At 44.4% G+C, this 27,559-nt stretch overlaps 2 protein-coding genes and 1 pseudogene across 4 annotated transcripts; all 3 read right to left on the reverse strand.

The window, feature by feature from the left end:
* Positions 1–2,555: 2,555 nt before the first annotated feature.
* LOC103710245 (protein phosphatase 1 regulatory inhibitor subunit PPP1R7 homolog) lies at positions 2,556–19,317 on the reverse strand. Its single transcript, XM_008795902.4, has 8 exons — positions 19,195–19,317; positions 18,797–19,113; positions 7,819–8,049; positions 7,460–7,606; positions 7,233–7,375; positions 7,045–7,159; positions 3,178–3,336; positions 2,556–2,890 (listed from the first exon to the last, which is right to left on the reverse strand). The coding sequence occupies exons 2-7, from the start codon at positions 19,070–19,072 to the stop codon at positions 3,256–3,258; spliced, it is 993 nt and encodes a 330-aa protein (XP_008794124.2). The 5' UTR covers positions 19,073–19,113; positions 19,195–19,317; the 3' UTR covers positions 2,556–2,890; positions 3,178–3,255.
* A 603-nt stretch (positions 19,318–19,920) lies between these two features.
* On the reverse strand, positions 19,921–23,997 carry LOC120111943 (annotated as a pseudogene).
* Positions 23,998–26,166: 2,169 nt separating this feature from the next.
* Positions 26,167–27,346, reverse strand: LOC103710244. Of its 3 annotated transcripts, none has more exons than XR_005513563.1 (3): positions 27,264–27,346; positions 26,680–27,005; positions 26,167–26,497 (listed from the first exon to the last, which is right to left on the reverse strand). XR_005513563.1 is itself a non-coding variant. In XM_039130645.1 (3 exons), the coding sequence occupies exons 1-3, from the start codon at positions 27,333–27,335 to the stop codon at positions 26,318–26,320; spliced, it is 315 nt and encodes a 104-aa protein (XP_038986573.1). In that variant the 5' UTR covers positions 27,336–27,346; the 3' UTR covers positions 26,167–26,317. The 3 variants fall into 3 exon arrangements, 2 of the variants coding, with proteins under 2 accessions (XP_038986573.1, XP_038986572.1); XM_039130645.1 differs by having other exon boundaries at positions 26,680–26,742; XM_039130644.1 differs by having other exon boundaries at positions 26,680–26,751.
* Between the last annotated feature and the right edge of the window lie 213 nt (positions 27,347–27,559).

Here is a 27,559-nt window from a genome sequence, read left to right on the forward strand (position 1 = left end):
CTCTTCCTCACCTTGATTGATTTCTTAAGGTCGATCGAGTAACGAAAAGCTCCAACCTTATGAGGGAATGAGATGGGGCATCAGAAATTTGAGAGAGAAGAAGGTTGGTTATAAGGTGGGAGTAGCGGAAAGGGACCGTTATACCATAGTTTCGGTCGCTGTGTAAGTGGAGAACGTGGTGTTAGTTAAAACGGTTGAGGGAGCAGTTATCGAATATGGGTTGGCCGATTTCTGTGAATTGAACAAAAAAGAAAAAAAAAATCTTCTTTGTTCACATTGATATTTTTTCTTGGTTAATCAATAGATGTGTTTTTATGCAAGGGCACTTCGCTTCTTTATATATTTTTCTGATACAATTTCCTCCTCAATGTGCTCTTGTAGATCTCCCTCTTTCTAAGCAAGAACTAGGAAACATGTAGAATTTGGGGGTGTTCGGATAAATTTTTAGGCTTCGCCTATGTTAAAGAGCCACATCCTCCGTTCATTAGGAAACCTCGTTCGTCTGAATACGTCACAGCTCCAATATGAAGCAAAAAGGCGCGGTAATTGATTATGATAAACTTGGTTTAAATGAATCAAAGTATCTAGTAACCATAAAGCCTGAGGGTGTGTGAAAATGTAGAGGAGAGAAGAATTTTTGAAAATATTTCTGTGTATTCCAACAAGTATAAGAGAGCTTACCTATATATAATTGACTGTGGCCATACAAAAATGATAAACAATCAATTGATGATGTCAAATGATGGTGGTTATACAAGAATGATAAATAATCAATTGGCAGTGTCAATTGACGGTTCATATACACCAACGGAGTGTATTAGATACAAGAGTGAATATTAAACTTTAATCCTATTAAGAACCTAGTTTATGCAAGGCATTGAAGTTAAATGCATCTTCGGGCATCGCTTTCATTTTTTTAATTCAAAAATAATATATATATATATAATATTTAATATAGTTAATTATTTTTAAAATTAAATATTATGAAAATAACGAAAATAGTGGGAATAATAGCGAACACGGTGGAGAAAATGGTAAATGTCGTTTGTGGGGCTGAGGATGATATGACAAAGATGGGAATAATGATGGTAATAATATAGCAAAAGTTTTGGTAATGATAGTGGCAATGACAATAATAATAGTGGCAGCAAGAGCATTGCAATATAATAAAAGTAATGAGCATCGACAATGTAGCCTAAGTGAGGATATTGACAATAGTAGTATGATGATGACGGCAGCAACAATGGCGAGGGTGGCAATGGCCGCAACAAAAATAGGAGAGATAGTGATGATGATGGTGTAGGCAGCAACAATTATAATAAAAATATTATTTTTTATTTTAAAAATATTTAAAATATTTCTTTATTCTTTAAAAAATAAAAAAATAGTGTTAGATATGTTTTTATTTTGTCTCTCTAATTTATTTTTAAAGACAAAATAAATGGAAAGACATCACCTATGCAAGACGGATGCTAGAGGCGGATTGCATTGCTCTTAAAAGAGACTCAATCATGGTTATCGAATGGATTCAAAATGAGGGTCGGCAAAAGGATGGATACCTACTGCTCAGTGATATTTGCAGGATAGTGAGAGATTGCAGTTCTTTTTAGGCCGTGCATATGTTTCGAGAGGCAAATAATTTGCTGCTCAACATTTGAGAGAGGTCCTCTGGACATGTTATATAACTGCCCCTCTACCCTTGCATCACATCCTTTCTCTAGACTCTTTTGGCTATACTTGTATTAGAGCTGCGTGAGCGGCCATTGTTTTATATATATATATATATATATATATATATATATATATATATATATATATATATATATATATATATATATATATATATATATATATAAACTGCTCACTGCCACCGGACAAAATTCTGTTGAACCAGAGTCATCAGACGAAGTACTAAATGATTCTTTTAAACCTACTTCAAAAGTAGAAAATGCGGATTATGAAACTAAACCGATGACTTGGACAACTACTGTTATGATACGTGGAATTTCATCCCAAGTAATTACCTAGAAAATTACAGAAAAATAGGGCAATAGTTACTTTGACTGCATTGTTGCTTCCTCTCAAAACACTGTTTTCCCACCCAAATATGTAACAGGAGTCAACCCCACTTTGATACGATCATCAATACACTCGAGCTAAAAGCCTAAAACAAGCAACCAGGCACGGAATCTTTAGATGACTCTCCAACTTAAAGAGGGACATTTTTTATATCAAGAAAAGAAAAGAAAAAAAAGAAAAAAAAAAAAGAAAATAAATACCTGACTAATTTCTAAAATCATGCACAAAAAAATTTAGCCTAGATTAGAACTCCTTGCAGGAATCGCGCAGGCCCTTTCTTCCCAACAAGAAAATGTGATCCAAGTCTCATTCCCTTTGCATTTAGAGATACATTTTCTTGAATGAATGACAATGACTGCCCTGGCCTCGTCAGTCAATCTTACATTTTCTCATGAGTCATGATTGCCAGAAACCATAGGCCACACAAAAATCCAATTTATTCATATCTGGGGATATCTTAAAGCATTGCCAGATAATTAGATCAATATGCAAGCTAACATAACTGAAGAACTGCAGAGCGTCATACCGTCGGACCAGAAAAGACTTGTACAGCAGCTATTTTGAGTATTTTCCATCATACCATTGAGCCATGAAAGTCTCAAGGAAGAATAATTTTAAACCAGGAGACTACAATTTAACTGAATATTACTGGTTTATGACATACAATCTCCCTCTGAGTAGATAGCATTAAAAGGACTCATCCATACACACGTATTCTTTAAATAAAAATAACAGAACGAGACGGGCAGATCAGCGTCCACAACTCCTTGGTCTTTATCACTTGCGAATGGCATAAATATTTGATTCAATTCTGCATGCATATATTTGGTAAGCAATTGGTGAAACACCTGAGAATACAGTTCCAAATCTAGTACTAAGAAGAGAAGTAGAAAAACTGGAAGCAGTAGGAGAAAGCTGACTTAAATAACAACTCTAGCAAGTTCTTGGCTAGCAGACTGTTAGAAAAACAAATGACAAACTTAGTTCAGTAATAGATGACGTGGATACTATCTCATTTATGAAGAGTGCTGGCTATGCATCCTACATAATCAAGGTGTTGCAGGGTAACAGGAAAAAGGAGGATCAAATGATTATTACCAACTTGCACCAAGATGTATCAGAAGTCATCTTGATGACTGCCTCCAATGCTCTGCAAAACAAGATGCTATTTGATCCTCACATTAATATATCTGAATCAATTTGCTGAAGATTTGGAAAAAGCTTCTTCAAAGTAGTAGAGTAATTTGGAAAGCCAGCCTGCAAAACAACGAGAACCAGGAGAAAGCATTTTAGTACCATGTGCCTTGAATTGGCATCCAAAATCCCCAATTAGCCACACGTCCTAAAAATCAACATATGGTGTAATAAATATGGCTTCATAAGACAGTCGTAATGGTAACTACTACATCGAAGAATTCAAAAATTCTTGGCCTGCATACATTTTCACCAAATATTTTGATTTTAAATAACAGTACACATGTCAACAGGAACTCGGTTGGTGTTCCATGAAATCTTACACAATTTTCTCGCAGCTTTACAGAACTGTAAGAAAGTATGTTCCTATCAGTGCATCGACCTTTCCTACATAAGCATCAAGGTGTTTCATGAAAGATGCAGAGTGATCATCTTGCAGCATTCAAGAACTAAGGAGCTCAGAAGCGCCAAAGCTACTTGGGAACTCTGGAAGGGAATAAATAGGATAAGACTGAAAAACTCTTGTATGGATTGTGCTCGGGTGGAAAAGCTTCAAATCCATGCTTACAGAGGCAGAGTTGGTAATAGGCCAAGTACCTTCATTTATTTCTTTTATCTGCCATTGGTGTCTTTTTACTTTTTTTATTTCTGGGTATCCATGGAGCTATCAACTTTTTTCTTTTCTTTTAACTTCTTCATTCTCTCTATCATACTTCCTCTTCTCCTGCCATTGATTAACAATCTGATACATGACACATGCAAGTACACAAATAGACAGTGCAGGGTGACTCAAACAATACATTTCTTGGACAGCTATGGAAGATCTCATATTCATGCTCATCATCCAGATCCATGTCATAAACATATTATTCTTTAAAAAATAGAATAACGATTTAATCATTTGTCAATAAAAAATGTTTCATGACTATAAATAAACATGATAGTTCAGAAATCTCAGTTGACAACTGTGAAAAAAAGGATTTGTCCTCTGAAAACAAATTGTCCATCATGCATCATTATTGAATTAGTGATTCTCTATTTTCACAGAGAGCATTGAAACAAATCATTTCTCATTTGTTAAAGACTGTTTGCAGTGGAAAAGATAACAGAAAATAAGTTTCAAGAAATGCAAAAAGGTGACATTAAGCAAAACGATTTTATATTCCAGGACCAAAGAAAAAAGAAAGCAGCAAAAAGAAGAAAGAAGTAAGAACAAAACAAACAAAAATGTTAAGATGTAACTTTCTATCTGCTGAGTGATGTAACGTACAACACCAGGGGATGTGGATCCATAGCTGTTTAGAATTCTCAATCTTTTGGTATTTCTACAGATGCTTAGCGCTATAAATATACTTGAGATCACATTTTGAATGACTTAATAAATATTTAAGAGGGCAAAAGTGCAGACTATTTTAGAACCCTTCACAAGCCTTCTGGGAATATCCCTCGAAGAGAATCCTTTTAAGGGAGTGCTCTTAGCAAGGCAATAACAATTTCACCTATATCACGACCAATTAGGCATCACAGATGATTTTTGAAGAGCTAAAAAAATTTTCAAAATCAATTTCATTAAATATGTGATCACAGCCCAAAATGTGATTCTAGTTGACATGCTAGCATGATGTGTTTACAGGGGCTTAGACAAGAACTAAGAAATGGGAAAAGAAAAAGGAAATTAGTTTCCCACAATCAGAAATAGCATTTGGATTTTCATCATACTAAAACGAAGTTTTCGTTGATATCAGCAGCAAATTCATTCAAATTATGATACTTGACTAGTTATCTTTTGAGCACTATGATCTGCCATTAAGACGGCAGCACAACAAATACTTTTATAGCAGTAGTAATCTATTTCTATGTCTCCATTCTTCATCAATTCACTTTGTTCAAGAATAAAACATTCTATGCCATCAACAAGACTTGGGTTAGCTGGTTGGCACCCTTCTTCACCTCAACATATGTTAAGATTCCAGGTTTTGATCGAGAAGGTGGCAGTCCCACGAAATTCCTCAAACATGCCATAATTTTGAAGGTCATTTGACAACCCTTGCTTAATGCTAAAGACCAGCATATCTATATTATGAGGGCAAGAACACAGTCACATACTTGGTTAGACCTAAGCCTACCACACTCCTAATGCTTATGTATTTTCACTGTATTGATTATGGTCATAATATTTGGTACCAAGCCAGCCTCATGTCCAGAGTTCAAGTCATGAAAGGGGTGACATATGGAAAGGGCTACCAGAGGGGGAAAAAAGGCTAGAGACCTGCCTATGGAAAGGGCTACCTAGCGATTGGAGTGCAGAGGCCATGGGGAACGGGCTACCTGATAGTCCAAGAGTGAACGCAGTCATGTGAAAAAGGGCTCATGCAAAAAGGGTTACCTAGAACAAAGTGAGAGCTGCTACAGACTGAGCCGCTGAGGAAGTCAGCGACGAAGAGTGTTGGCCCTTTATGTCCTTAATTAAGACCTATGCCTAATGCATCTCTAACGCCTAAGCATTTTTGGTGTATTGTTAGTAGTGGCAAAGCCAAGAGTTTACTTAGAAGAAGGGCAAATTGTATTCCTAGGGAAAAGCATTGTCCCAATAAATTCTTTTCTATTGAGTTATTATCATTCTACTCCTTGTTTATTAGATTCTCTGCAAAAAAATCACAGCTAATAACCTAAATATATCATTATTTTTCCCAAAAAGTTCAGATCTTGATAGTAGTTTTTAATAAGACATGTTATCCAATCTATTAAGCAATTATATATTTTATGAGTATACTTTACATAAACAGCTTTAGTATTTCCTATTTCAAATATTATAGTAAAAGTGAAAGTTTGAATAAAAATAAGTAAAAATAAATTAAATAGCATTAGCATAAATAAAATATATAATTAATTTAAATACATGTGTATTTCTTCATCATATATGATCTCTAGAATAGAAGATTGATCATACTTACACAATAAGTAAAGGATAAGTTCAGTAAGATAGGGTACAGAAATGTTAGTACATAATAGTCATGCTATGAGAAAAAAAAATCAGATTCTATAATCAAAGAAATGAGTTAGAAACCAAAAAGCAACCAAAAATTTTATTAGAAAAGCACATCAAGAATAAGGGAAACAAAAACCAACACCAAGGGAATCATGGTTGGAAGATGATTAGTTTTTTCTCTTTTTTTTGTGGGGGTGGGGGCGGAATCAAGGAGAGAGTATGTGAGGAACCGTGCGGGCGTGTGTTTAGTCCCACATCGGTTATTCGTCGGATAGATCTTAGGTAACTTATACAGAATCAAAGGACCCAAATAATACCTTCCGACTGGCCATTTTGGGTGCGGTCATGGGTTGTTACAAATAATATCAGAGCGGACCTGACTCATAACCTATGTGAACTAGGAGACATTGCAGCACAGATCCATTGGGGCTGACCACGGGCCGATGGTGGTGCTTGTGATTAGATTTGAATGAATTTGAACTCTTAGCCTAACGAAAACGTCAGAGCTTAAACAGAGAGAGTATGTGAGAAACCGTGCAGGCGTGTGTTTAGTCCCACATCGGTTATTCGCTGGATAGATCTTAGGTACTTATACAGAATCAAAGAATCCAAATAATACCTTCCGGCTAGCCTTTTTGGGTAAGATTCTGAGTTGTGACAACAAGAATTTCAAAAGAGATAATAAATGCCACAATAATCAATCACCTTCCAAGAAAACTAACATTAAGCAAATTCAATGCGGCTAAAGCAACAATAACAGTTCCAAGTGAAAAGAGTCATACACAAGGATTATGCTCCAGATATATGGTTGTAAGCTTCTCCCTTGAACCCGATACAGCTAATTCTAAGCCCTCCAATGATGCTATTTGGTTGTCGTTAAGCCATAAGTCTTCTAACCTGCATATTGCAATGATAAATGCCTAGAAACAAGTAGTGGTTAATGAGATATTAGGGAAAAAGTATTACAAACCTTGTCAAGTTCTCAATATCCTCGATAGCAGTAAGTTTATTTGATGAAATGTCTAAGACACGCAGATTTACTAAGGTAGCTAAACCTTCCATTTTCTGAATACCATTGTGGCTCAGATACAGTTCTTCTAGTGCTACACATTCCTGAAAAGAAATAAGACAAAATCAGCATTTAGAATGAAGACCAAAACTCATCAAAGCAACAAGAACATAGACTAAAATTTATACTTGAAACCCTGTCATGCACGTCAATCGGTTGCTCTGCAAACTAATTTTTCTGATACAGTTCAGTCCGCACAAGTTCACCATGCGGATACGATTTCTTCCGAGCCACAACTCTTGCAAATTTGTCAATGTCTGCAAGTTCTCCATTATCTGAAATGAAATTCAAACTGTTAAGTAAAAGAAAACAAGTTTAGCCATGATTTGGAGTTTAATGGGGATTTTGTTAAAGAATGAAGCATCAATGATCACGGTGAGGCTTCAACAAGCTTTTGCATAACCAAGTTCAAAAGTTTCACTTCTAAAAAAGTGCTTTTTACATTTTTCTAAAATGCATGAGAGAATCCATTAAGGTAATAACTCACCCGTAAGTTGTTTGAACCAAGTTCAAGAATTCGCAGTGCATGCAAATGCTCAAGTTCCTCCATCTTGGTTACTTCATTCTTTGAAACATAAAGCTCTTCTAGTGTGTTTGATACCTTGGACAAACCATTCAATGAAGATATCTCATTGAATGAGACATCAAATACAAGGAGGTTCTTGAAAATGCTAACATCAGGTATTTTTCTGAGCTTGTTGTCCCTGAGTACCAGCTCCTGCAGAATAGCGCATTTTTCAGGTAATAAGAGCATAGAGCAGTAATAACTTGCACTCTCATACATGCAAGAACCCAATAGTTTTATAGTGTATTCCATGTGCAGAAGAGATGATGGCTTTCTCTAGTTGTCCTAGCAAGACACACTACAAGATCTTGCTACCAGAATAGTAGTTTGGGACCTTGTTTGCTACATATTATAAAATGTTTTGTACCTTTAGATTTGAATGGAAGCTCCTCTCTTGCTGAATAATTTAGGGATGTAAGCATGAGTACTGTCACAAGTGATGATTATAGAATTTTTAACAAGTATACAAGATAAATGATGTTTCTCATTTATTATATCGTTATAAAAGTTATACATGCATATTCATCTACTGCTATGTTATTGCCATATATTTGTCCTATTTTTCAGTATTTTCCATACCTACAAGCGGGTAGGTTGAAAAAACTTATATTTAAAAAATATAGACCCATATATGATTCCGTAAAAGCTCTTCAATCTTTATTTCAACATAACTTTAAAGTTAAGCAATGAAAACCATCATACACTTTTTGCTGCCGTGCAAGCTAACCTTCACAACTAGCAGTGTCCCACATCGCAGTTTAAGTTCAGATTGTTTTACTTACTAAAATAATCATCTCCGGTGAACACTAGAGAAAAGATTTTTTTTAAAAGATTAACTAGTATTTGCAAGCATGTAGTTCCCTTCATCACCAGTCGAAAAAGTAATAATCAGATCAAAAAAATTATTGATTACTTTTTAGCTCTGAACAGAATACAACACTAGAACTCATCATTTCTCTCAAGGATAAGAATGTGAGAGAGGGTCAACCAACTAAACAATATTGTCCAAGACATGGAGAATGTGGCACGTGGCTGTCAATTTGCACCACCCCAGTTCACCAGATTTTATTAATTGCCCTCGGACAATGGCGCTTGTTGCTGGAAATTGGACCCGGGGGCCGCCGCGAAGCCGGGGAAGGAGGAGCTCCGCTGCTACAGGGGGCGGACGGCGGTGCGCCGGCCGGCTGCGCCCTCCACTGCGGGGGGGTGTGTAAGTCCTGCAAGGAAAACCGGTGGCCGGGCTCCCCGGCGCCGGCCCTCCGATGCCTAAGTCAGAGGGGGCAAGTATGTGGAGAGAGCAGGGAAGAGAGTATATGGAGAAGACAGCAAGAACATTTGGATAAGATAAAGAAGACGAAGAGGATAATGTCCTCAATTGTGTCTGTGCTTCCCGGCGGGTTCAGTCCCGGGGATCTGTTTCCGTTTTTTGTTGTCCTCCCCCCTTCACTTGGTTCTCCCAGGTTCCCTTTTATAGGGGGGGATTACGTTACCTGGGAGGTAACCGGGGGATTTGTCCCTGTCTGTGATAATTGGGTACGATTTGGCCCATTTATGGCGTAGTGGAGAACGGGGCCGAATCAGACCGGAACCAGGGAGTTGTCACGGTCGATCGGACCTGTTGGAGTGGTTGAACCGCCGGCCGTAGCGGGCCTGGGGTCTGTGGATGGTAAGTGCATTTATTACCGAATGAACCGGCGGCCAGGTAGAGCCATACGCTCTGATGGTTCAGTGATCCGGAGATCGTCTTGGGCCGTGTTCATTAAATGCCTGAGTGTATCGGAGACTTGAGGGAGTCTCATGCATTAATGGCAGATTGTGCCGAACGCCTGCGGAGATCTTATGCCTTGATGGCTTGGAGATAGTGGCAGGTCGCAAGCCGTATGAGTTGTCAAGTCCCTTGGACTTTAGGCGGGGGTTGAACATTTGATAAAGGCATCGGTTCGGCAAGGGTGCCGAGCCGAGCTGGTCGCCCAATGGGGCGCCCTGTGGCGGGGCTGCTTTGAGTACTCCTGGTCGGCGCCCTTTAGGCGAGCACCTTCTAGCAGAGCGCCTTGGCGCTGTCTTTGGTCGGCACTTTCTAACCGAGCAGCTTACTTTGGGTGGGGCACCTCTTGGCGCGCGCTCTGGTCGACGCCCTCTAGTCAAGCGCCTTCCTGGTCGGCATCCTTTGGCCGAGCAGCTTTTCGGTCGGTACTCCTTGGCCGAGCAGCTTTTCGGTCGGTCCTCCTTGGCCGAGCGGCTTTCCGGTCGGCGCTCCTCGGCCGAGCGGCTTTCCGGTCGGGGTACTTCGGCCGAGCGGCTTTCCGGTCGGCGCTCTTCGGCCGAGCGGCTTTCCGGTCGGCGCTCTTCGGCCGAGCGGCTTTCCGGTCGGCGCTCTTCGGCCGAGCGCCTCCGTGGATGTATGACTTAGGGTTTTTCCCCTAACACTACCCCCCGACTTCCGAGCTCCAGTCGGCTATCAGCTGGAGCGCGGGAAGTAGCTTTAATTGGGTTATTACGAATTCCCAAAATTTCGATTTACTGCGCGTTTTGAGCTATCGAACGCTTCAAGGTGCCTTTAATAGGCGGCGTCTCTTCTTTCCCGAAGAGCCTCATTATCGGGACACCTTTTGCGAAGCGTCCTCGCGTTGTGGGCTCATGATGGGGCCGCACGATCTTCGATTGCGGACGCCTTTCCGCGCGATCCGATGGGGCGCTTCGACGTTCGAAGCGCTAGCCCTAATTAAATGCGTCGCTCTGTCTTTTAGACCGACACGTGTTATCATCTAACCAGGACGCAGCGCTTTCTTCGCTGATCCGGGCCGTTGGGGAGGTCTATATAAACTCTCCCCCGGCCCCCTGTTCTCTTTCCATTGCTTTCTGCTTCCAGCTTCCTATTCTCCCAGTCTTCCTCAAACCGAAGTCCCTTCTCTCCGGCTTCCTTCCCAGGTCCCCCTTCTTTTTGATTTCCCTCTCTTGTAATGGGTTCTTTGCCTAGCGAAGTAGTATCCACCATGAGTGTCCTGGAGGTCGAGATGACCGAAGAGTGGTTTTTCCCTCTTCACGGGTTCCGTTTGGAACCCGCCAGGCGAAGGGATCGGGTAACCGATCCTCCGGTAGGCCGGATCGGAGTGCACTCGGAGTCACTCTGGGCCGGCCTCCGATTTCCTCTCCACAGCTTTGTGAATGAGTTGCTGGCGGTATGCCAGTTGGTTCCGGCGCAACTCACTCCAAATGCTTGGAGGACAGTGATGGGTTTCCTGTCACTGTGTTAACTACAGGGGATTCCTACCTCTGTCAACGTCTTCCGGCGACTTTTTATTTTCAAGTCGAACCCGGGAGACGGGGAGTGACTCTACATTGCCCTCCGGGCGGGTCGGCCACTTTTTCATGGTGCCCCCTCATCCATTCATGGTTGGAAGGAGAAATTCTTCTTCCTGGGCTCTAAACGGTCCTGGGGGTTTGACCCCAGGTGGAGGCCGGCCCAGCTTAAATCCATCGACAGGCTCCCCCAGCTTTCTCCGCGTGAGCAGGAGATCTTTGACACCATCCGCAGCCTTGGGGACGGGATTTTGCTGAATGGCCTCATTAGCGAGGACGCCCTGGTGAATGTGGGCTTGAGCTCGGCACGTCCTCAGGGTAAGGATAGTTACAGCAACTTTTTATTTCCTTATTGTTCTAATGTTCTAATTTTGCTTATCTTTGCAGACATCGCAAAAATGGTGACCAAGAGTGAAGTCCTTTACGCCCGCTTCCAGAAGAGGGCAGCCGAGCTCTCGGGGGAGCCCGCGGAGCCGAGAAAGAAGCAGAAGGTCTCGGTAACCTCGACTCCCTCGACGGCGGTGGTGGCCGAGGCGGGTTCTTCTCGCCCTACGCATCCCGAGGCGGGGCCTTCTCGTCCCGCTATCTCCGAGGCGGGGCCTTCTCAGCCCGCGCGCCCTGAGGCTGATCGGAGAGAGGGCGCGGGCTCCGGGGGCTCGGGCTCCAGAACCCCGATGGCGCCCCCATGCCCGGCGCCCTTGGTGCAAGTCCCTGGTCGGCAGGACGCTCCAGTTGCCGACCAGGGGAGGAGTTCAGCGGGTCCCGTGCTTGCACGCCCCGCTGTAGTTGTGCGGCGGTTAGACCAGCCGCTCGCCCGACCCCAGCCCCTTAGCTCCCAGCCGGGGAGCGGTCAAGGAGCCTCGGGGTCGGCTCCACCTAGGCCAGATGGCGCTGGCCTCCCGGGCCCTTTGAGCTCGGAAGAACGGGTGCCCTTCGCACCCACCTGGTCGGTGTTCGAGGGCGATTCGGCCCTCGAAAACCCGCGAGTGGCGCGCGAAGTTTTTCGGCTCGCGCTGCTCCCGACCGGGCCATAATGCAGTCCATGAGCTACAACGCTTTTATGGACGCTACACGCTGCAACTCCGTCCGGGTAAGCAAAATTTTTCGCCTGAGTAATCTGTATTGTTTTTCTACTAGCGGCGCCTTATGTTTTCCTTTTCGTCTTCTTTACAATATTTGCACGAGACGGAGATGCTGATGCACCTGGTTCAAGAATACCGGGAGAAAGCCTGGAGGTGCCAGCGCGGCTATGAGGAGGCCCAGAGAAGGTACATGGCCGCCGAGGCGAAGTACCAAGCCTCCGAAGAGAAGTACCAGGCCTCTGAGGCCGAACAACGGGTGCTCCAAGAGAAGGTCGGAGCATCCGATGAAAGGATTCGAGCTCTGACCGCCGAGCTCGATGAAGAGAAGGGCGCGCACGCATTGGCAAGGTCCGAGCTGCGCGCCGCGGAGGCTCGATTGGCTAAGGCCGAGCAGGCGTTGGCCTCCCACGAGCAGGAGGTGGGAAATGCCCGCCTCCGACATTCGGAGCTCGAGCAGGAGCTGAGGGGCCTCGAGCGGAGAGCCGCTTACCACGAGGCCCGGGAGATAGAGGCCCGGGAGAACGCCCAAAACGCAGTGAAGCTCTTCCGTGAGTCGGAAGAGTTTCACGAACTCATGGCTGAGGAGGGCGTGAACGGGCTGATCCAAGGCTTCCGGGATTTCCGCAATCAGCTGCGGCGGCTTCTCCCGGATTTTGATGTTAACCTGCTCCAGCCGGGAGCAGGGAGGGCGGAAACAGAGGCAGAAACTCCGGAGGCGGAGGCAGAAACTCCGGGGGCCGAGGCGGCCATAGCTGTCCCCGAAGTGACCGAGGTCGCCCCCGAGGCTACTCCTATGGCTGCCGAGGCCATCGAAGAGGTACCGGCAGCCGAGCCAACCACTCCTGGTACTGCCGAGGCCGAGGTGGTCGAGCTCGAGCCTCCGATGTAATTTTGTCATTTCTTGTAAAGTCGGGATGGCTTCCCATACTTGTAAGGGCCAAACCCGGATTTTGTACTTAGCCTACGGGCCTTTTTGAAATGAATATACATTTCTTTTTTGAAAACTCGTCTGTCGTAGCCTAAGTTTTTCTGCTCGGATCCGTTTTAGGTTCCGAGGATATGGGCTCTAGGGCCTCAGCTTTTTCCGCCACAGGGTTTGAGTCTGAGTTTGGCTTGCCGAGCTCCATTGCTCGGTTCTTCGACTAGTGGTATAACAACGCTTGTGCTTATACCAAGGATTTGGGCTCGGAAAGTTTTTCCGAGCCTAGTCCAGAATTCGACCAAGCCCTAGGGCGGTCGTTAGGACTTAAGACTTCTTAATGCGGCGAATTTCGAATCCGGGCCTCGAGTTGCCGGGGCGAACCGGATTCTTCTCTTGCAAATGGATTGGATACTCGTCAGCTCGTGACGGGGATTCACCGGATTTAGTACAATAATGTGTCGGTGTCATGAGCACTCCTTCGCCGAGGCGATTGAAGACGCTCCTCTGCTCGGTGTCCGTTCTTTGAGGACATCGGCAGAGAAATAGATAAAATGATGCAGAAACATTAAATACATGGGTACCTTGTACCGTGTGCGTCCTGGCGCCGAGGCGACTGAAGACGCTTCTCTGCTCGGACTCCGTTTTTGGAGGGCGTTGACAGAGAAATCCAATAATAGGTAATGTAAAGACATTAAATAAATAGGTACCTTGTACCGTGTGCGTCCTGGCGCCGAGGCGACTGAAGACGCTTCTCTGCTCGGACTCCGTTTTTGAAGGGCGTTGACAGAGAAATCCAATAATAGGTAATGTGAAGACATTAAATAAATAGGTACCTTGTACCGTGTGCGTCCTGGCGCCGAGGCGACTGAAGACGCTTCTCTGCTCGGACTCCGTTTTTGGAGGGCGTCGACAGAGAAATCCAATAATAGGTAATGTAAAGACATTAAATAAATAGGTACCTTGTACCGTGTGCGTCCTGGCGCCGAGGCGACTGAAGACGCTTCTCTGCTCGGACTCCGTTTTTGGAGGGCGTCGACAGAGAAATCCAATAATAGGTAATGTAAAGACATTAAATAAATAGGTACCTTGTACCGTGTGCGTCCTTGCGCCGAGGCGACTGAAGACGCTTCTCTGCTCGGACTCCGTTCTTTGGGGACGTCGGCAGAGAAATCCAAGAATAGGATAGACAATGTAGAGACATTAATGTAGAAACATTAAGTAAATGGGTACCTCTCATGCAGTTGGAGTTAAGTGCTTCAGGTCGACTCAGCGGCCTTCTTTGGGTTGTGGTCGACTCAGCAGGGTGCCCCCACTCAGATCGGGGCGTGTTGTCGTAAGAGGCGTCGAATGGCGTTGAAAGGCGTCGAATGGCGTCGAATGGCGTCGAAGTGTCGTCGAATGGCGTCGAATGGCGTCGAAGTGGCGTCGAATGGCGTCGAAGTGGCGTCGAATGGCGTCGGATGGCGTTGGATGTCGTCGAAGTGTCGTCGAATGGCGTCGAATGGCGTCGAATGGCGTTGGATGTCGTCGAAGTGTCGTCGAATCGGCGTCCCGAGCTTAGCCAGAGCATCATTGGAGACGCATACAGGAGACGGACTTCGTCCGTTTAGCGATCGTGCGCCCTATTCGGGGCGACGTTTGGTCGTTTTTTGGATTCTCCGACCTGGAAATAGATAAAATATTGAAATTATTTGAAGCCAAAGTGGCGTCCTGTACCTTTTGGAGATATTTTGATGGCTTCCGAGCTTCGAAGTCCCTTAGGACTTAGCTTGGCACTAGCTTTCTTTGGCTCGATTTTCTGGGGGAGGTGTTCTGCATTCGGGCTTCTGAGCTCGGGCTTCGGAGCTTGGCAGCCTTCTGAGCTCGGCAGCCTTCTGGACCATCAAAGGATTTAGCTTCAAAGTACTTTCTTGGGGTAGAATCTCCTATGAATCTAGCCAGAGGAGCGCTCATCCTTTGGAAGGCATACAAAATAAGGCATCAGCCGAGCTTTCATTATGTACTAAAATCCTTTTTTTAAAGCCTTGCAATGATGAGGGAAATAGCTACAGCGTCGTCATAAAGAGGGCTCAACACCCTTTTGGTCTTCATCAGAAAAGGAGATGTGACTTTCACAGTGCACGGATGCTTTGAGGAAGCTCTTTTTTCCGAGCTCGGAGCTTCTGGTGCCTCTAGTTGCCCGCCCTCTGATGGTATTGATGATGCCCGTGAGAGGTCAGTTATCATTCTGCTCCTTATGCGGCACTGGATTTTGTTCCTCGGGCTCTCTCCTGTAGGCATGATCACGGACAAAATAACTCAACCGACCTCGGCGGACAAGTGCCTCGATCTCATCACGAAGCTCGTAGCAATCCTCCGTATCATGGCCGCGATCTCGGTGGAAGCGGCAGTACTTTTTCGAGTGCTTCCGCGACTCTGTCGGACGCATTCTCAATGGAGGTCGGAGGTAGCCCCGACCCTCAATCTCCATGAGGATTTCTGCTCGGGTGGATGTGAGAGGAGTGTACGTCTGAAATTTTTGGAGGGGAGACCCCGGGCGAGCTAGGCTCTTGGGCCAAGGAGGCTCTTTCTCATGCCAGGGGAATCTGCTACTTGGTTGGGAGTGCTCCTGGTGCTTCTTCTGCATCTTGGCAGGTTGTTCGGCTTCCTCCCGCCGAGAGGCCATAGCTTCCTCAGCCTTGGCGTACTTGCGAGCTCGAGCCAACATTTCGGTGAGGTCCGCAGGGAAGTTCTTCTCGATAGAGAAGAGGAACCTGTAAGACCGGGCTCCAGTCTTTAGTGCCGACATGGCGATTGACTGGTCCAGCTCCCGGACTTCCCATGTTGCGGCAGTAAACCGATCCAAGTACTCCTTGAAGGACTCTCCCTCCTTTTGTTTGATGTCAAGGAGGGAGTCCGACGTCCGCCGCTGGGGCTGGCTAGCGGCAAAATTACTGGCAAACTGCCTGCCGAGCTGCTCAAAGGAGGAGACAGTACTCGGCTTCAGCCCGGTGAACCAAAGCCGGGCCGGTCCTCGGAGCGTTGCTGGAAAGGCTTTGCACATCATGGCCTCCGAGGCTCCTTGTAGGGCCATTAAGACCCGATAACTCTCCAGGTGGTCGAGGGGGTCGGCCCTGCCGTTGTAAGGCTCCACCTGGGGCATCTTGAACCGCGGCGGGACTGGTTCGTCATCAATTTGCTGGGAGAAGGGGGACTTCGTATTGAACTCGAAGTCGCCGTTATGTCCTGACTTCCTCCCGTGGAGTGCCTGGATTTGACGTTCCAGCCTCTCGACCTTCCGGTCGAGTTCATCGTTCTGGAGGATCGCTGCAGCGGTTCGTTCGAGCGCAGGTTGTCCTGGAACCGATTCAGCTTCCGAAGGCTGTGGCCAGCCTCCGTGGCCTTCGGCTGGGTGCTCTCTCCAAAGGGAGGCCTGGACTTGGGAGTCCTGACCTCGAAGGTGAAGTCCGCTTGTGGGAGGCTCCGGTTGAACTGGAGCCGGAGGAGGCGGTGCCGTTGGGATGCCCCTGGGCTGCAGGCTTTGGACAGCGGTAGCCAGGGCCTGCACCTGTTGTACCAGGGCATCGAACTGCTCCGGCCGAACTTGATGAACCGACTCGGTCGGAGGTGATGAGTTTCGGACGGAACGCTCCGGGCTAGGTGGAGGACGTTGAGAGGCATTGGAAGCCCCTTTGCTTCTTAGCTTCATGGCAGCGAACTCGGTCCCTTCCTCTAGCGCCAACTGTTGCTGGAAATTGGACCCGGGGGCCGCCGCGAAGCCGGGGAAGGAGGAGCTCCGCTGCTACAGGGGGCGGACGGCGGTGCGCCGGCCGGCTGCGCCCTCCACTGCGGGGGGGTGTGTAAGTCCTGCAAGGAAAACCGGTGGCCGGGCTCCCCGGCGCCGGCCCTCCGATGCCTAAGTCAGAGGGGGCAAGTATGTGGAGAGAGCAGGGAAGAGAGTATATGGAGAAGATAGCAAGAACATTTGGATAAGATAAAGAAGACGAAGAGGATAATGTCCTCAATTGTGTCTGTGCTTTCCGGCGGGTTCAGTCCCGGGGATCTGTTTCCGTTTTTTGTTGTCCTCCCCCCTTCACTTGGTTCTCCCAGGTTCCCTTTTATAGGGGGGATTACGTTACCTGGGAGGTAACCGGGGGATTTGTCCCTGTCTGTGATAATTGGGTACGATTTGGCCCATTTATGGCGTAGTGGAGAACGGGGCCGAATCAGACCGGAACCAGGGAGTTGTCACGGTCGATCGGACCTGTTGGAGTGGTTGAACCGCCGGCCGTAGCGGGCCTGGGGTCTGTGGATGGTAAGTGCATTTATTACCGAATGAACCGGCGGCCAGGTAGAGCCATACGCTCTGATGGTTCAGTGATCCGGAGATCGTCTTGGGCCGTGTTCATTAAATGCCTGAGTGTATCGGAGACTTGAGGGAGTCTCATGCATTAATGGCAGGTTGTGCCGAACGCCTGCGGAGATCTTATGCCTTGATGGCTTGGAGATAGTGGCAGGTCGCAAGCCGTATGAGTTGTCAAGTCCCTTGGACTTTAGGCGGGGGTTGAACATTTGATAAAGGCATCGGTTCGGCAAGGGTGCCGAGCCGAGCTGGTCGCCCAATGGGGCGCCCTGTGGCGGGGCTGCTTTGAGTACTCCTGGTCGGCGCCCTTTAGGCGAGCACCTTCTAGCAGAGCGCCTTGGCGCTGTCTTTGGTCGGCACTTTCTAACCGAGCAGCTTACTTTGGGTGGGGCATCTCTTGGCGCGCGCTCTGGTCGACGCCCTCTAGTCAAGCGCCTTCCTGGTCGGCATCCTTTGGCCGAGCAGCTTTTCGGTCGGCGCTCCTTGGCCGAGCGGCTTTTCGGTCGGCGCTCCTCGGCCGAGCGGCTTTCCGGTCGGCGCTCCTCGGCCGAGCGGCTTTCCGGTCGGCGCTCCTCGGCCGAGCGGCTTTCCGGTCGGCGCTCCTCGGCCGAGCGGCTTTCCGGTCGGCGCTCCTCGGCCGAGCGGCTTTCCGGTCGGCGCTCCTCGGCCGAGCGGCTTTCCGGTCGGCGCTCCTCGGCCGAGCGGCTTTCCGGTCGGCGCTCCTCGGCCGAGCGGCTTTCCGGTCGGCGCTCCTCGGCCGAGCGGCTTTCCGGTCGGTGTACTTCGGCCGAGCGCCTCCGTGGATGTATGACTTAGGGTTTTTCCCCTAACAGCGCTTATATTTGGATCAGAAAGGAAATTGAGCACGCCCATCCAATTATCTAATTGAGGTTGCCATCCAAGTGATGAATGACAGAAACAAAATATCACGACACAGGTTGAAACTTACAATGGTTAGCATTAAGATCACAGTTGAAATCAGCAACAGGGCACAGATTAAGATTACTCTCAGGGTTGAGTCTGGAGTGCTGGAAATAATTAGGTGGTGGAATCCATTAAGATGCAACAATATGGTTACTACAGCATGAATAATACAGTGAATTACAGCTATAAGTCATGAAAAAATAACCAAATTTGGTCCTCTTTAATTGTTTCTGGCTACTTAAAATGGCAATCTTTACACAAAAAAGTTAACAGAATTACAAGAAAAACATAAAAAAGAAACATAAAAAGGAAAAGGGGAGGGGGACTTACATGTAATCCAGAGATGGTATTCCAACCGGAGATGGGTTCCACGCCGTCGTCGTCGAAGAGGTTTTGCCGCAACGAAAGCTTCTTGAGATGCAAGAGGAGACCAATCCGCGGGTCCAACTTGGTGAGCCTATTGGCCGTGAGATCCAACTCTTCGAGGCTCTCCGGGATCTCGACCTCGCCGAGATCGTGAAGCTGGAAGCTCGTCAGATCGAGGCAGTGGACCTGTGACTCGTCCTCCACCCTCCCTTCCTCCCATCCGTTCCCATCTTCCTCCATCTCGCGTGGTAGTAGGGGCGATCAAGAACCGGATCGAAACCCTAAAACGAAGTAGAAATATAAATAGAGGGAGGGGACTGAGAGAGAGAGAGATAGAGGGGAGGAGGAGAGAAGAAAAGGACCGCTTTCTAGAAGTCCTGGGGGAGAAGAATAAAGGAACGTCGCTTTCCTTTGGGGCAGGTAAGACAGAGAGGGAGGGAGAAAAGAAGCGGCTGAAGTGGCGACGATGGGCGACTCTTTCCGGCGCACCTTCGCCCGGCGTTATGTTCCCATACCCGTTTTATTATTTATTTATTCACTTACTTACTTACGGTACACCGGCGGCTCACAGTAATCTCACCACCCGATAGAAAAAGAAATACAAAGCGAAGCTAAAGTATTTTTCTAAAATAATGAGCAACAAAAAATAATCCAATCAATAGCTTCATTTGCCTTCCAAAATATATGCATGAATTGAAAAACAACGTACTTCTATAGCAGCCGCCGAACGTCTTCTAGATCCTGTAAAAGCGGATGGCCAAACGCACACAAATCTAATTTGAACAAAAAAATAAATAAATCAAAACATAACAAGTCTCATCAATCCGGAGATCGTAGGTTTTCTTATCTGCCGATCAAGAAATTCGTGTACTCACGATAATATCCCATGTAGCCCCAAGACCCTAACCTATTGATGGCTGGATTTATTTTTCAGTACTACTGGCTAAAGAAAGAGACCACAATGAGGGTGAGTCACATGATGACCATGATTTTATATGTTGACCCTTATTATAAACTAATGGGTATGCATGCAGCATTTTAAGATGGATGCCTGGCAAATTGAAAATGGCAACCTTATACCACGCATGGAAGCTCAAGGCCCACACAAGGAGGCTCAACTATTTTGCATTATGATAGCAGAGATTTACAATCGCATCGTTCTTTTCACGAAAAAAAAAGAGGAGAAATATCAACTCCACCCATATCTCCTCCACACAAAAATATTTAAAAAATGGTAGATCACTATTTTATAAGCATTTGGTACAGTCTACGCTCCGGGCTTTACTGGTTACTGGAACCTAAACAGCCTCTATAGGGTGAAATAAACATATTGATTAATGCTCTGGCAAAACATTTTTAATAATTCCGATGATGATATACAAGGAACCGAAAGAACGTAATGGTACAAAATGTTGACACATAACCAGCAGCAGCAACTGATCTGAAGCTGGCAACAGAAAGAGATGAAACTGATTCCAAACTCAAAAGCATACTGGTTCAGCTGCTTGTTTCTGTAAGCACGTAGGCAGAAAAGAAGTAGAGATTTCCTGTCAAGAAGAATTTGATCATGAAGTTTCAAAAGCAAAGCGTCCATCTATCCTAGTCATATGCCAAACATCAATAACTTTGGACACAACTGACTTTGTAGGGGAAGCAAGGGCTCCCGGACGGAGCTCCATCCCTCTCACAGGTGGTGGTGATGCCATTCTGTAAGTGATAAAGGTCAGATAGGGGGTCCTAACGAGCTCCTGGCAGCAACTCCCAGCTGTACAATGTGAGGACAAGGAAACCATGAAGCCCCCATGATAACTGCCGTGGAGACTCCCATTCAGAAATTGGAGTTGCTGAGGATCCACCGGCTGCACCCCAATAACGAGAACGCAATTTGACTGCATGCCTTTCTTTGCAAGAGCCTTTTGGGCATCACATTGCTGCACAATATGGAAAAAAGAAAGCAAAGAGCATCAGTTTGGATATGCTTTAACTTGCAATATTCAATCTTTATGCATGTCCCTTGAATTTTTGACACCGAAGAAGAAAATTTTCGAGTATCTTCTTTTTTTCAGGGGCGGGGGGTAGACCCTGGATCAACTTAACAATCTTCTCATTCAAGTAACATATGAGCTGGGTTGAACAGTTATAGCTGAGCTTGTCTGAAGCCCAAGCCACATGTGACACCCAGTTGACATGGCCAAACTAAAACCAAACAGCCAAAACTCCACTTGCCTACAGACCTATTGGCATTATATAATTTTTACTCTTCCAAACTTTTTGCCTTAGTGATATAGAACACTTTGAGAGAGTACTCTTTTATATGTGTACTGATTTATGAAACTAAGCACTTCGAATTTGCGATATGTGTTGTATCTCATCACCATGTATCATACTGAAGTAATTTTCGAGAGCGTACACATAGAATCAAATGACTTTGATCATTTGTACACGGTTTTCAAGAGCTCCTATATTTTTTGTGAACAGTTTCTGTAAATAATGTTTTAGTTTTATGTATGTTGGATGGGCTTGGATCTGAGGAAACCAAGAAATCACAAAGATCGTGCAGTATAAAATAATTTAAAACTCGAAATAACATTTTCATATTTCATGGTTTTCTTCTTCCACATATAATACAACCCCCCTTTAAATTTCGATTATTTCTGCAACCAGTCTAACCATCCTTAAAATATCTTAGTCAGGGTTCTACCATGTTTCAGTCCTCTAATCGACAAGAGCATAGATCTTCATAAAAACCTCAAAGTGCAACCCTTATTTATAGTTATTACAAAAAAAAAGTGCCTGATATAAGGCATGCATCCACTTAGCATCCCATGGACCAGGTGTGTGTTTCAATATCACTCCACAGTTCTAATTCTTGCGGTACCAAGTTTGTATCACCAGATGAAAAATCTGAAGGGAAAGAACAAAGAGCGGTTGACACTAGAGTACAAATTTTAACTATAAAGTATATACTCTAATATATTATGACATGTAAAAAAGAATTTCAAATAGGAAAAGAAGATATGACGAAGATACCAAATAGACTACAAACTGAAGCACATCAAAACATGCACGGGTAAGCCCTGGAGGACCTGAAAGAACGATGCAACTAAGCTTCTTAACTCGTATTTATCAACAACTTTATGTTCTTCAAGGCAAAAATATTGTATAACCCCAACAGATTAACTGCAATACTCCACCAGAAGACGACATAGCTTCAAAACACAAAGAGGCAACTGAACTAAATTACAAATGAAGTAACCACAGGGACACCACAAGCAAAAGCGTTATATCTATTGAGCACAAAGCCGAGGAGATGATAAAGACACCAGCAGTACAGATATACACAAGCTGTTGTAGGAGGGATTGTAGAATTTGTCATACAGCTTCAAAAGACAGGATAGAATTTCAGAAAATTTGAATGAAAGACATGAAAAGTGTTTTGAAATTCACTGTCTCAATGGACAATGTGCCCCAATTTTGCATGAAGTGTAGAGACAAGCCTTAACAAATTAGTTCACATTCTTGTTATGTTTTAATACAAGAAATACAAATTTTAAGATCTTCAAATCCAACATGGCACGTGCATGGATGATAATGCTACTCCTCTATAAGTCTTACCAAAAATAATCTGATCCATCCAAGTCAACAAATATGTTCTTGTGTTGTCCATGCTAGAGAGTGGGATCACAATCGTGGATTTTTTTTTTTTTTTTTTTGATTTCATTTGTTTGAGCTTGCAAGTTCTAGCAGAAGATCCAAACTGAATATATACTTAGGCAGATGAATGTAATGGCAGGTCTTATAGCTTTGTTTAAGCTATAATTGGCATTCAAAAAAATTCTACATAAATATCCAAATCAAAAAAATCTTAGGTACATGAATGTAATGACAAGTATTATACCCATGTTCAAGCTATCAGTGGCATACAAAGAAGTCCCTTCATCTTCATAGAACAAAATGAAAGCCATTCATGATGCAATCTTAGACACCAATAGCGAGAAGAAAATATCACCTTTCCAAGATTACAGATGACATAGTTACAAGCTAGATGCCTAATTAACCAAATTACAGCTGTCACTGCCCTGATCAGATTGTAAGATCAAGTAAGGTGAGAAATGTAAACCTTATTCTTATTGTTCCTTCATAAAAGTCACTAGAGAGGCCTGCATGACAAGCAGTTGTGATGAAAAATAAAAAACTGCCAGATATACTACCAAGCCCAAGGGACGTAATCGGGGACAGTAGCTCAAGAGAACAGGAGTCGAATTTAAAAAGCACCCCATGACAAGTAGAAGAAGCCGTAACCCTCGACAACAACATGTAAATCTACAGTCTGTTTAAAAATCCAATCCCAAATACAATGAGGACATGTTTTCTTGAGGAAAGTTGGACTGTGGAATGGGAATGGGGTTGAATCCCGGCTCTCTCCCTAATCTCATTCTAAGAGTGAATGTACCTAAATCCCCCAAAATTCAATCCCGGCTCTCTCCCTAATATTCAAATCACACTCCACCAAATTTACTTTAAAAAATTGATTTTCTAAAAATACTCCTCTGTTTAATTCATTTTCCAAAAATACCTCTGTATTTAATTGAATTTTCAATTCTGATTCCAGACACGAATCAAACATGCTGGGGAATATGGCCTTTCCCATTTCCATTCCAATCTATTTCGTTTCTGATCTGATTCCGGTCGCGAACCAAACACTCCCTTAGTAGCATGATCCAAGTTAGTTAAGAGGTTCACAAAATACAAACTCGAACAATGCACGCAAAGCGACTGCAGTCAATCAAGGTATCTGAAAGACAATCTAGGACATACCAATATAAATCTCCAACAAAAGAACCACTCGATTGGCTGATACACCTGACTTCTAGAATAACTAATATGCTAAAACAGATTTACAGAAAGAAGCATAAAGTCCAAATTTTAAAATATAAAAGAGCCAGAACAGGGTTAGCCATACCCATTACAGTGACCAACTCCTCCTCATCGAGCCCTCCGACAGGGAAGCTATTCCTCTGCAGCTCCGGCCTCGCCACCTCTCTTGGTGGCGGCAGAGTGATCAATGCCGCCGGACAGACCAGGCCATCGACCGGGGAGCCCTTCCCCTTCTCATCGCGCTCCCCGCCGCCGCAGCCCCTTGGCCGGAGGCCACCAGCTCGAGCTCACAGGATCCTGCAGCTGACATACCTGCAACACCTACGAACGGCGCCCGTATTGCTTGCCTCGGCCCGATTCTTCGGAGGGGAAGGGGAAGGGGAAGGGGAAGAGAGGTAGCCGAGGGCAGGCGACGGGTTTCGAGCCCCGGCCTTGAGTTCCGGGGAGGGGGGGACTCGGCGAGGCGGGGCACGTGGGAGATGTCCACGCAGTCCTCGAGGGTGACGACGGGGTCCGGAGGGGGGTCCGAGGCGCCGAAGGTCCCCCGCCAGAGGGCGGAGACGGCGGCGACCTGGCCGGGGATGGCGAAGCGTCCAATGGCAGCTCCGCCGCAGTGAGCAGAGACGGGTGAGGCAAGGTCGCGGGGGAAGAGGGATTGCCTCTCGGGACCCCTCGAAAGGAAGAACCCCCATACCCTACCCTAGAGAGAGGGTGAGAGAGGACTAGATACGGGAAACGCATAGAGATTTACCCCACGGTAAACTAACCTGACCGTAGAATTTAGCTTCGCTATAACGCCATAGTAGGATGCACAAACCTAGAAATATCAATATTGTAAGGGGTTATGTGTAAAAATTGTTTGAATATTATTCGTTCAGGATCTGCTGAAGATTTTGAAAGAACTTGACGCCGCTTAAATTTATAGTTAGTTTGAAGTGATATCAGTACTTCGCTTGCCGGTTTTGCTTTAAGTTTATTAAACCATTTTTACTTATGACTTCTTTGGTGGGATAAATAATTTCATTTAAATTCTTCGTTATAACTACGCAAGGTTGTAATATCTCTACATGTTATATTTTTTTTAAATACCCCGGATTGTTTCAATTCTTCTGCCTCTAAATAAAAGAGAAATACAAATAGCTTGAAATGGAAGTATATTTATCAAGTCTTACAATCCATGCTCTTAAGAGTGAAAATTTTATAGATGGCTATCTATGATGCATCTTATAAAGGACCTTTGTTTTGCGCCACATCATTGACATTATTTAGAAGGGCCGAAACAAAACTAATGGAAGCATGGATAGTTGTGCCATCATGGACTATGGCACCATCTTCGCTAGTAGCAAAATTGCCACGAGTGGCGAGGTCTCGCACCAAAGACATAGGAGCAAATTGTAGCAAAAGTGGGTAAAGGAGTAGGTGGCAAACAAGAATTTTTTGATATCATAGAGAGAAGAGAGACAGATAGGGAATTGGCGGGTATATGCTATCGCAGTGACTAACAGAGCTCTCGTGACGTCTTGACGGGAATGCAATACCAAGAGGCATCAAAAGGCTGATTGGAGTTGATCAAGGGCTTTGATGGGAAAGAGAGAAGAGGTTAGACTTGCTAGTTCTCAATTAGTCCCATGTTTGTGCTTTGAGATTCTCAAACCTATCAATATGGGGCATGATAGACAGAGGTGTAAATGATTCTCAAAACTCGATAATTGGACTTGACTACTTTTAATAAGTGGACATGAATACAAATTAAGTTTTTAATAATCTTATGACGTGGCCCTTACATAATATTCATATCATAAGTAAAGAATATTTGAACTCTAGACCTCTTTTAAGTAAATAGGATGCCAATGGACTAAGCTATGATTGGTTGGCTATTTTAAATAAAGCTTTACGCAACATTTCAGAGCAAAGGAATATTTAGTGATTTCTCTGTCCAAACCATGTCATAAAGCTTTAGTTTTCTTCATGATGATACAACCATGAAGTCATCACCAAATTCTGAATTCAATTTTTATAGTTACTTCCATCCAAACTATCCCATCTTCGTAATTCATATACATCAATGCTACTTTGCATGTGTAGTCGGTTTAAATTTCACTAAGTGTATACATCTCCAAAAAAAATTCACTAACCAGAAGGTCATTATAGAGAGTTGTCAGGCTGTGATGGATAATTCTTTGGTCCATAAAACCAAAACAAATGATCAGATCTCATTCAAAACCATCATATTTATTTTACATTTTTAGCACTTGTCTGAATCGTTATCCATATACTTTGAAAGCATAATATCATCCCCCTCAATCTTAAATAAAAGGGATATGATGGCTAGCAAGTTACACAAAATAGGTCATGTTTTTGTAGAATGTATAGGAAACAATCAAAAAAGGTCTACTTTATAGCATGTAAAGGATAATGCTGACTTGCACTAAACGTAAGGCAAAAGATAGTGCAAATGCACTATAAGGGCATTTTATGCACGAAGTTTGTTATTGAAATAAAATTTTAAAGATTTTTATTATCCAAAAGGAATGATGCTTTCTATCACTCTAAATAAAACCAAAAAAAAAGGAGAATATATAATGCCTTTAACATGACAGTCACACTTCAAAATGGAGATGAGAGAGGCTCCCTCAATTTGGTTCCATCAGGGAATTCTTCAGAGCTATCAGGACCGCATGGAAGATTCCAAGATTTTTTAGCAAGTCCAGTTCCTTCTTCAATACCATGACCCTGCCTCTCAACCTCTTCACCCGGTCCTTTTACGGCTCCAGTCAAACTCTTTCCCTGCAAATACAGCACATCTTATATATTGCTCCTCATAAAAATTGCAGCACATTTTCTTTCTTGTAGATGTTAACTTCTACACAAGCTTCTGCGATCTCTTTTAATTCGTTAATAAACGCTATATATTTGTCATCATGAAATGCCAAATATAGACAAAAACATACTTGAACATACGATGATACCTGGGTGAAGATACTCAATGCTTCCTTGGGCTCCTTACTTTGTATTATGGCCACTGCTGCTTCCTGCATAGCCTTTATCCAGATTATTAGGCATGCTTCCAAAGAATCTACTGGAAACAAGTGTTCATCCTTCCATTGGATGAGATGGATGATGGCTTAATTAGTTAAAATACATGCTAGAAACCGAGGGAAAACACATGGAAGATCATGTGAGAAACATTGGAGGAAGCCTATTTTTCATGTTCTGCTACTTGTTTTGCATACTTCTGGCTGTGCCTTCAATTAAAGGAAGTAGCCTCCTCCATTTCTACGTGCTCCATGAGATCCTTCAGAAGCGCAACTTAAGCTAATAATTCTCTTATTGTCACATTATAAGTTGCAATCTCTAAATGATAAAAAACTGATTATTTAAAATCTAAAGCTTCAAATGAAACTGTTGCCTTTGATAAAAGAATGTCATCTGTATGTACCTTGCTTAGGAAGAATATATAATTATTACGAGCACAAGTAAGAACCATATATATAGAAATGAATAACTATCTCATTAAATAAACTATGTAGACGATGAGATCAAAACTATGTACCCGTGCATCGTTCAGTTCTCCTTCACTCAGGGTTCTGGGCTCCATTTCAATCGTGCAGCCAAACCGCTCCATATCACCAACTCCTCAAGCAAATATATCCGCACAGCTTTCCAGTGCTAATTTATAGAAGGGATCACGGATCACATAGTTGGCAATTCCATCAGAAAAAGCAGTGGGAAAAGGTAAGCAAGTGGGTCTCATGTCTCATTTATCTTGTTGAAAGTTTTAATTAGCTTCATGAGTTCTTGTGGGGCTTTCCCTTTTAACTTCTGGACGTTGGGCTTGCCGTAGACAGC

The sequence above is a fragment of the Phoenix dactylifera genome, chromosome 9 (assembly GCF_009389715.1).
Source record: "Phoenix dactylifera cultivar Barhee BC4 chromosome 9, palm_55x_up_171113_PBpolish2nd_filt_p, whole genome shotgun sequence".
NCBI lineage: Eukaryota > Viridiplantae > Streptophyta > Magnoliopsida > Arecales > Arecaceae > Phoenix > Phoenix dactylifera.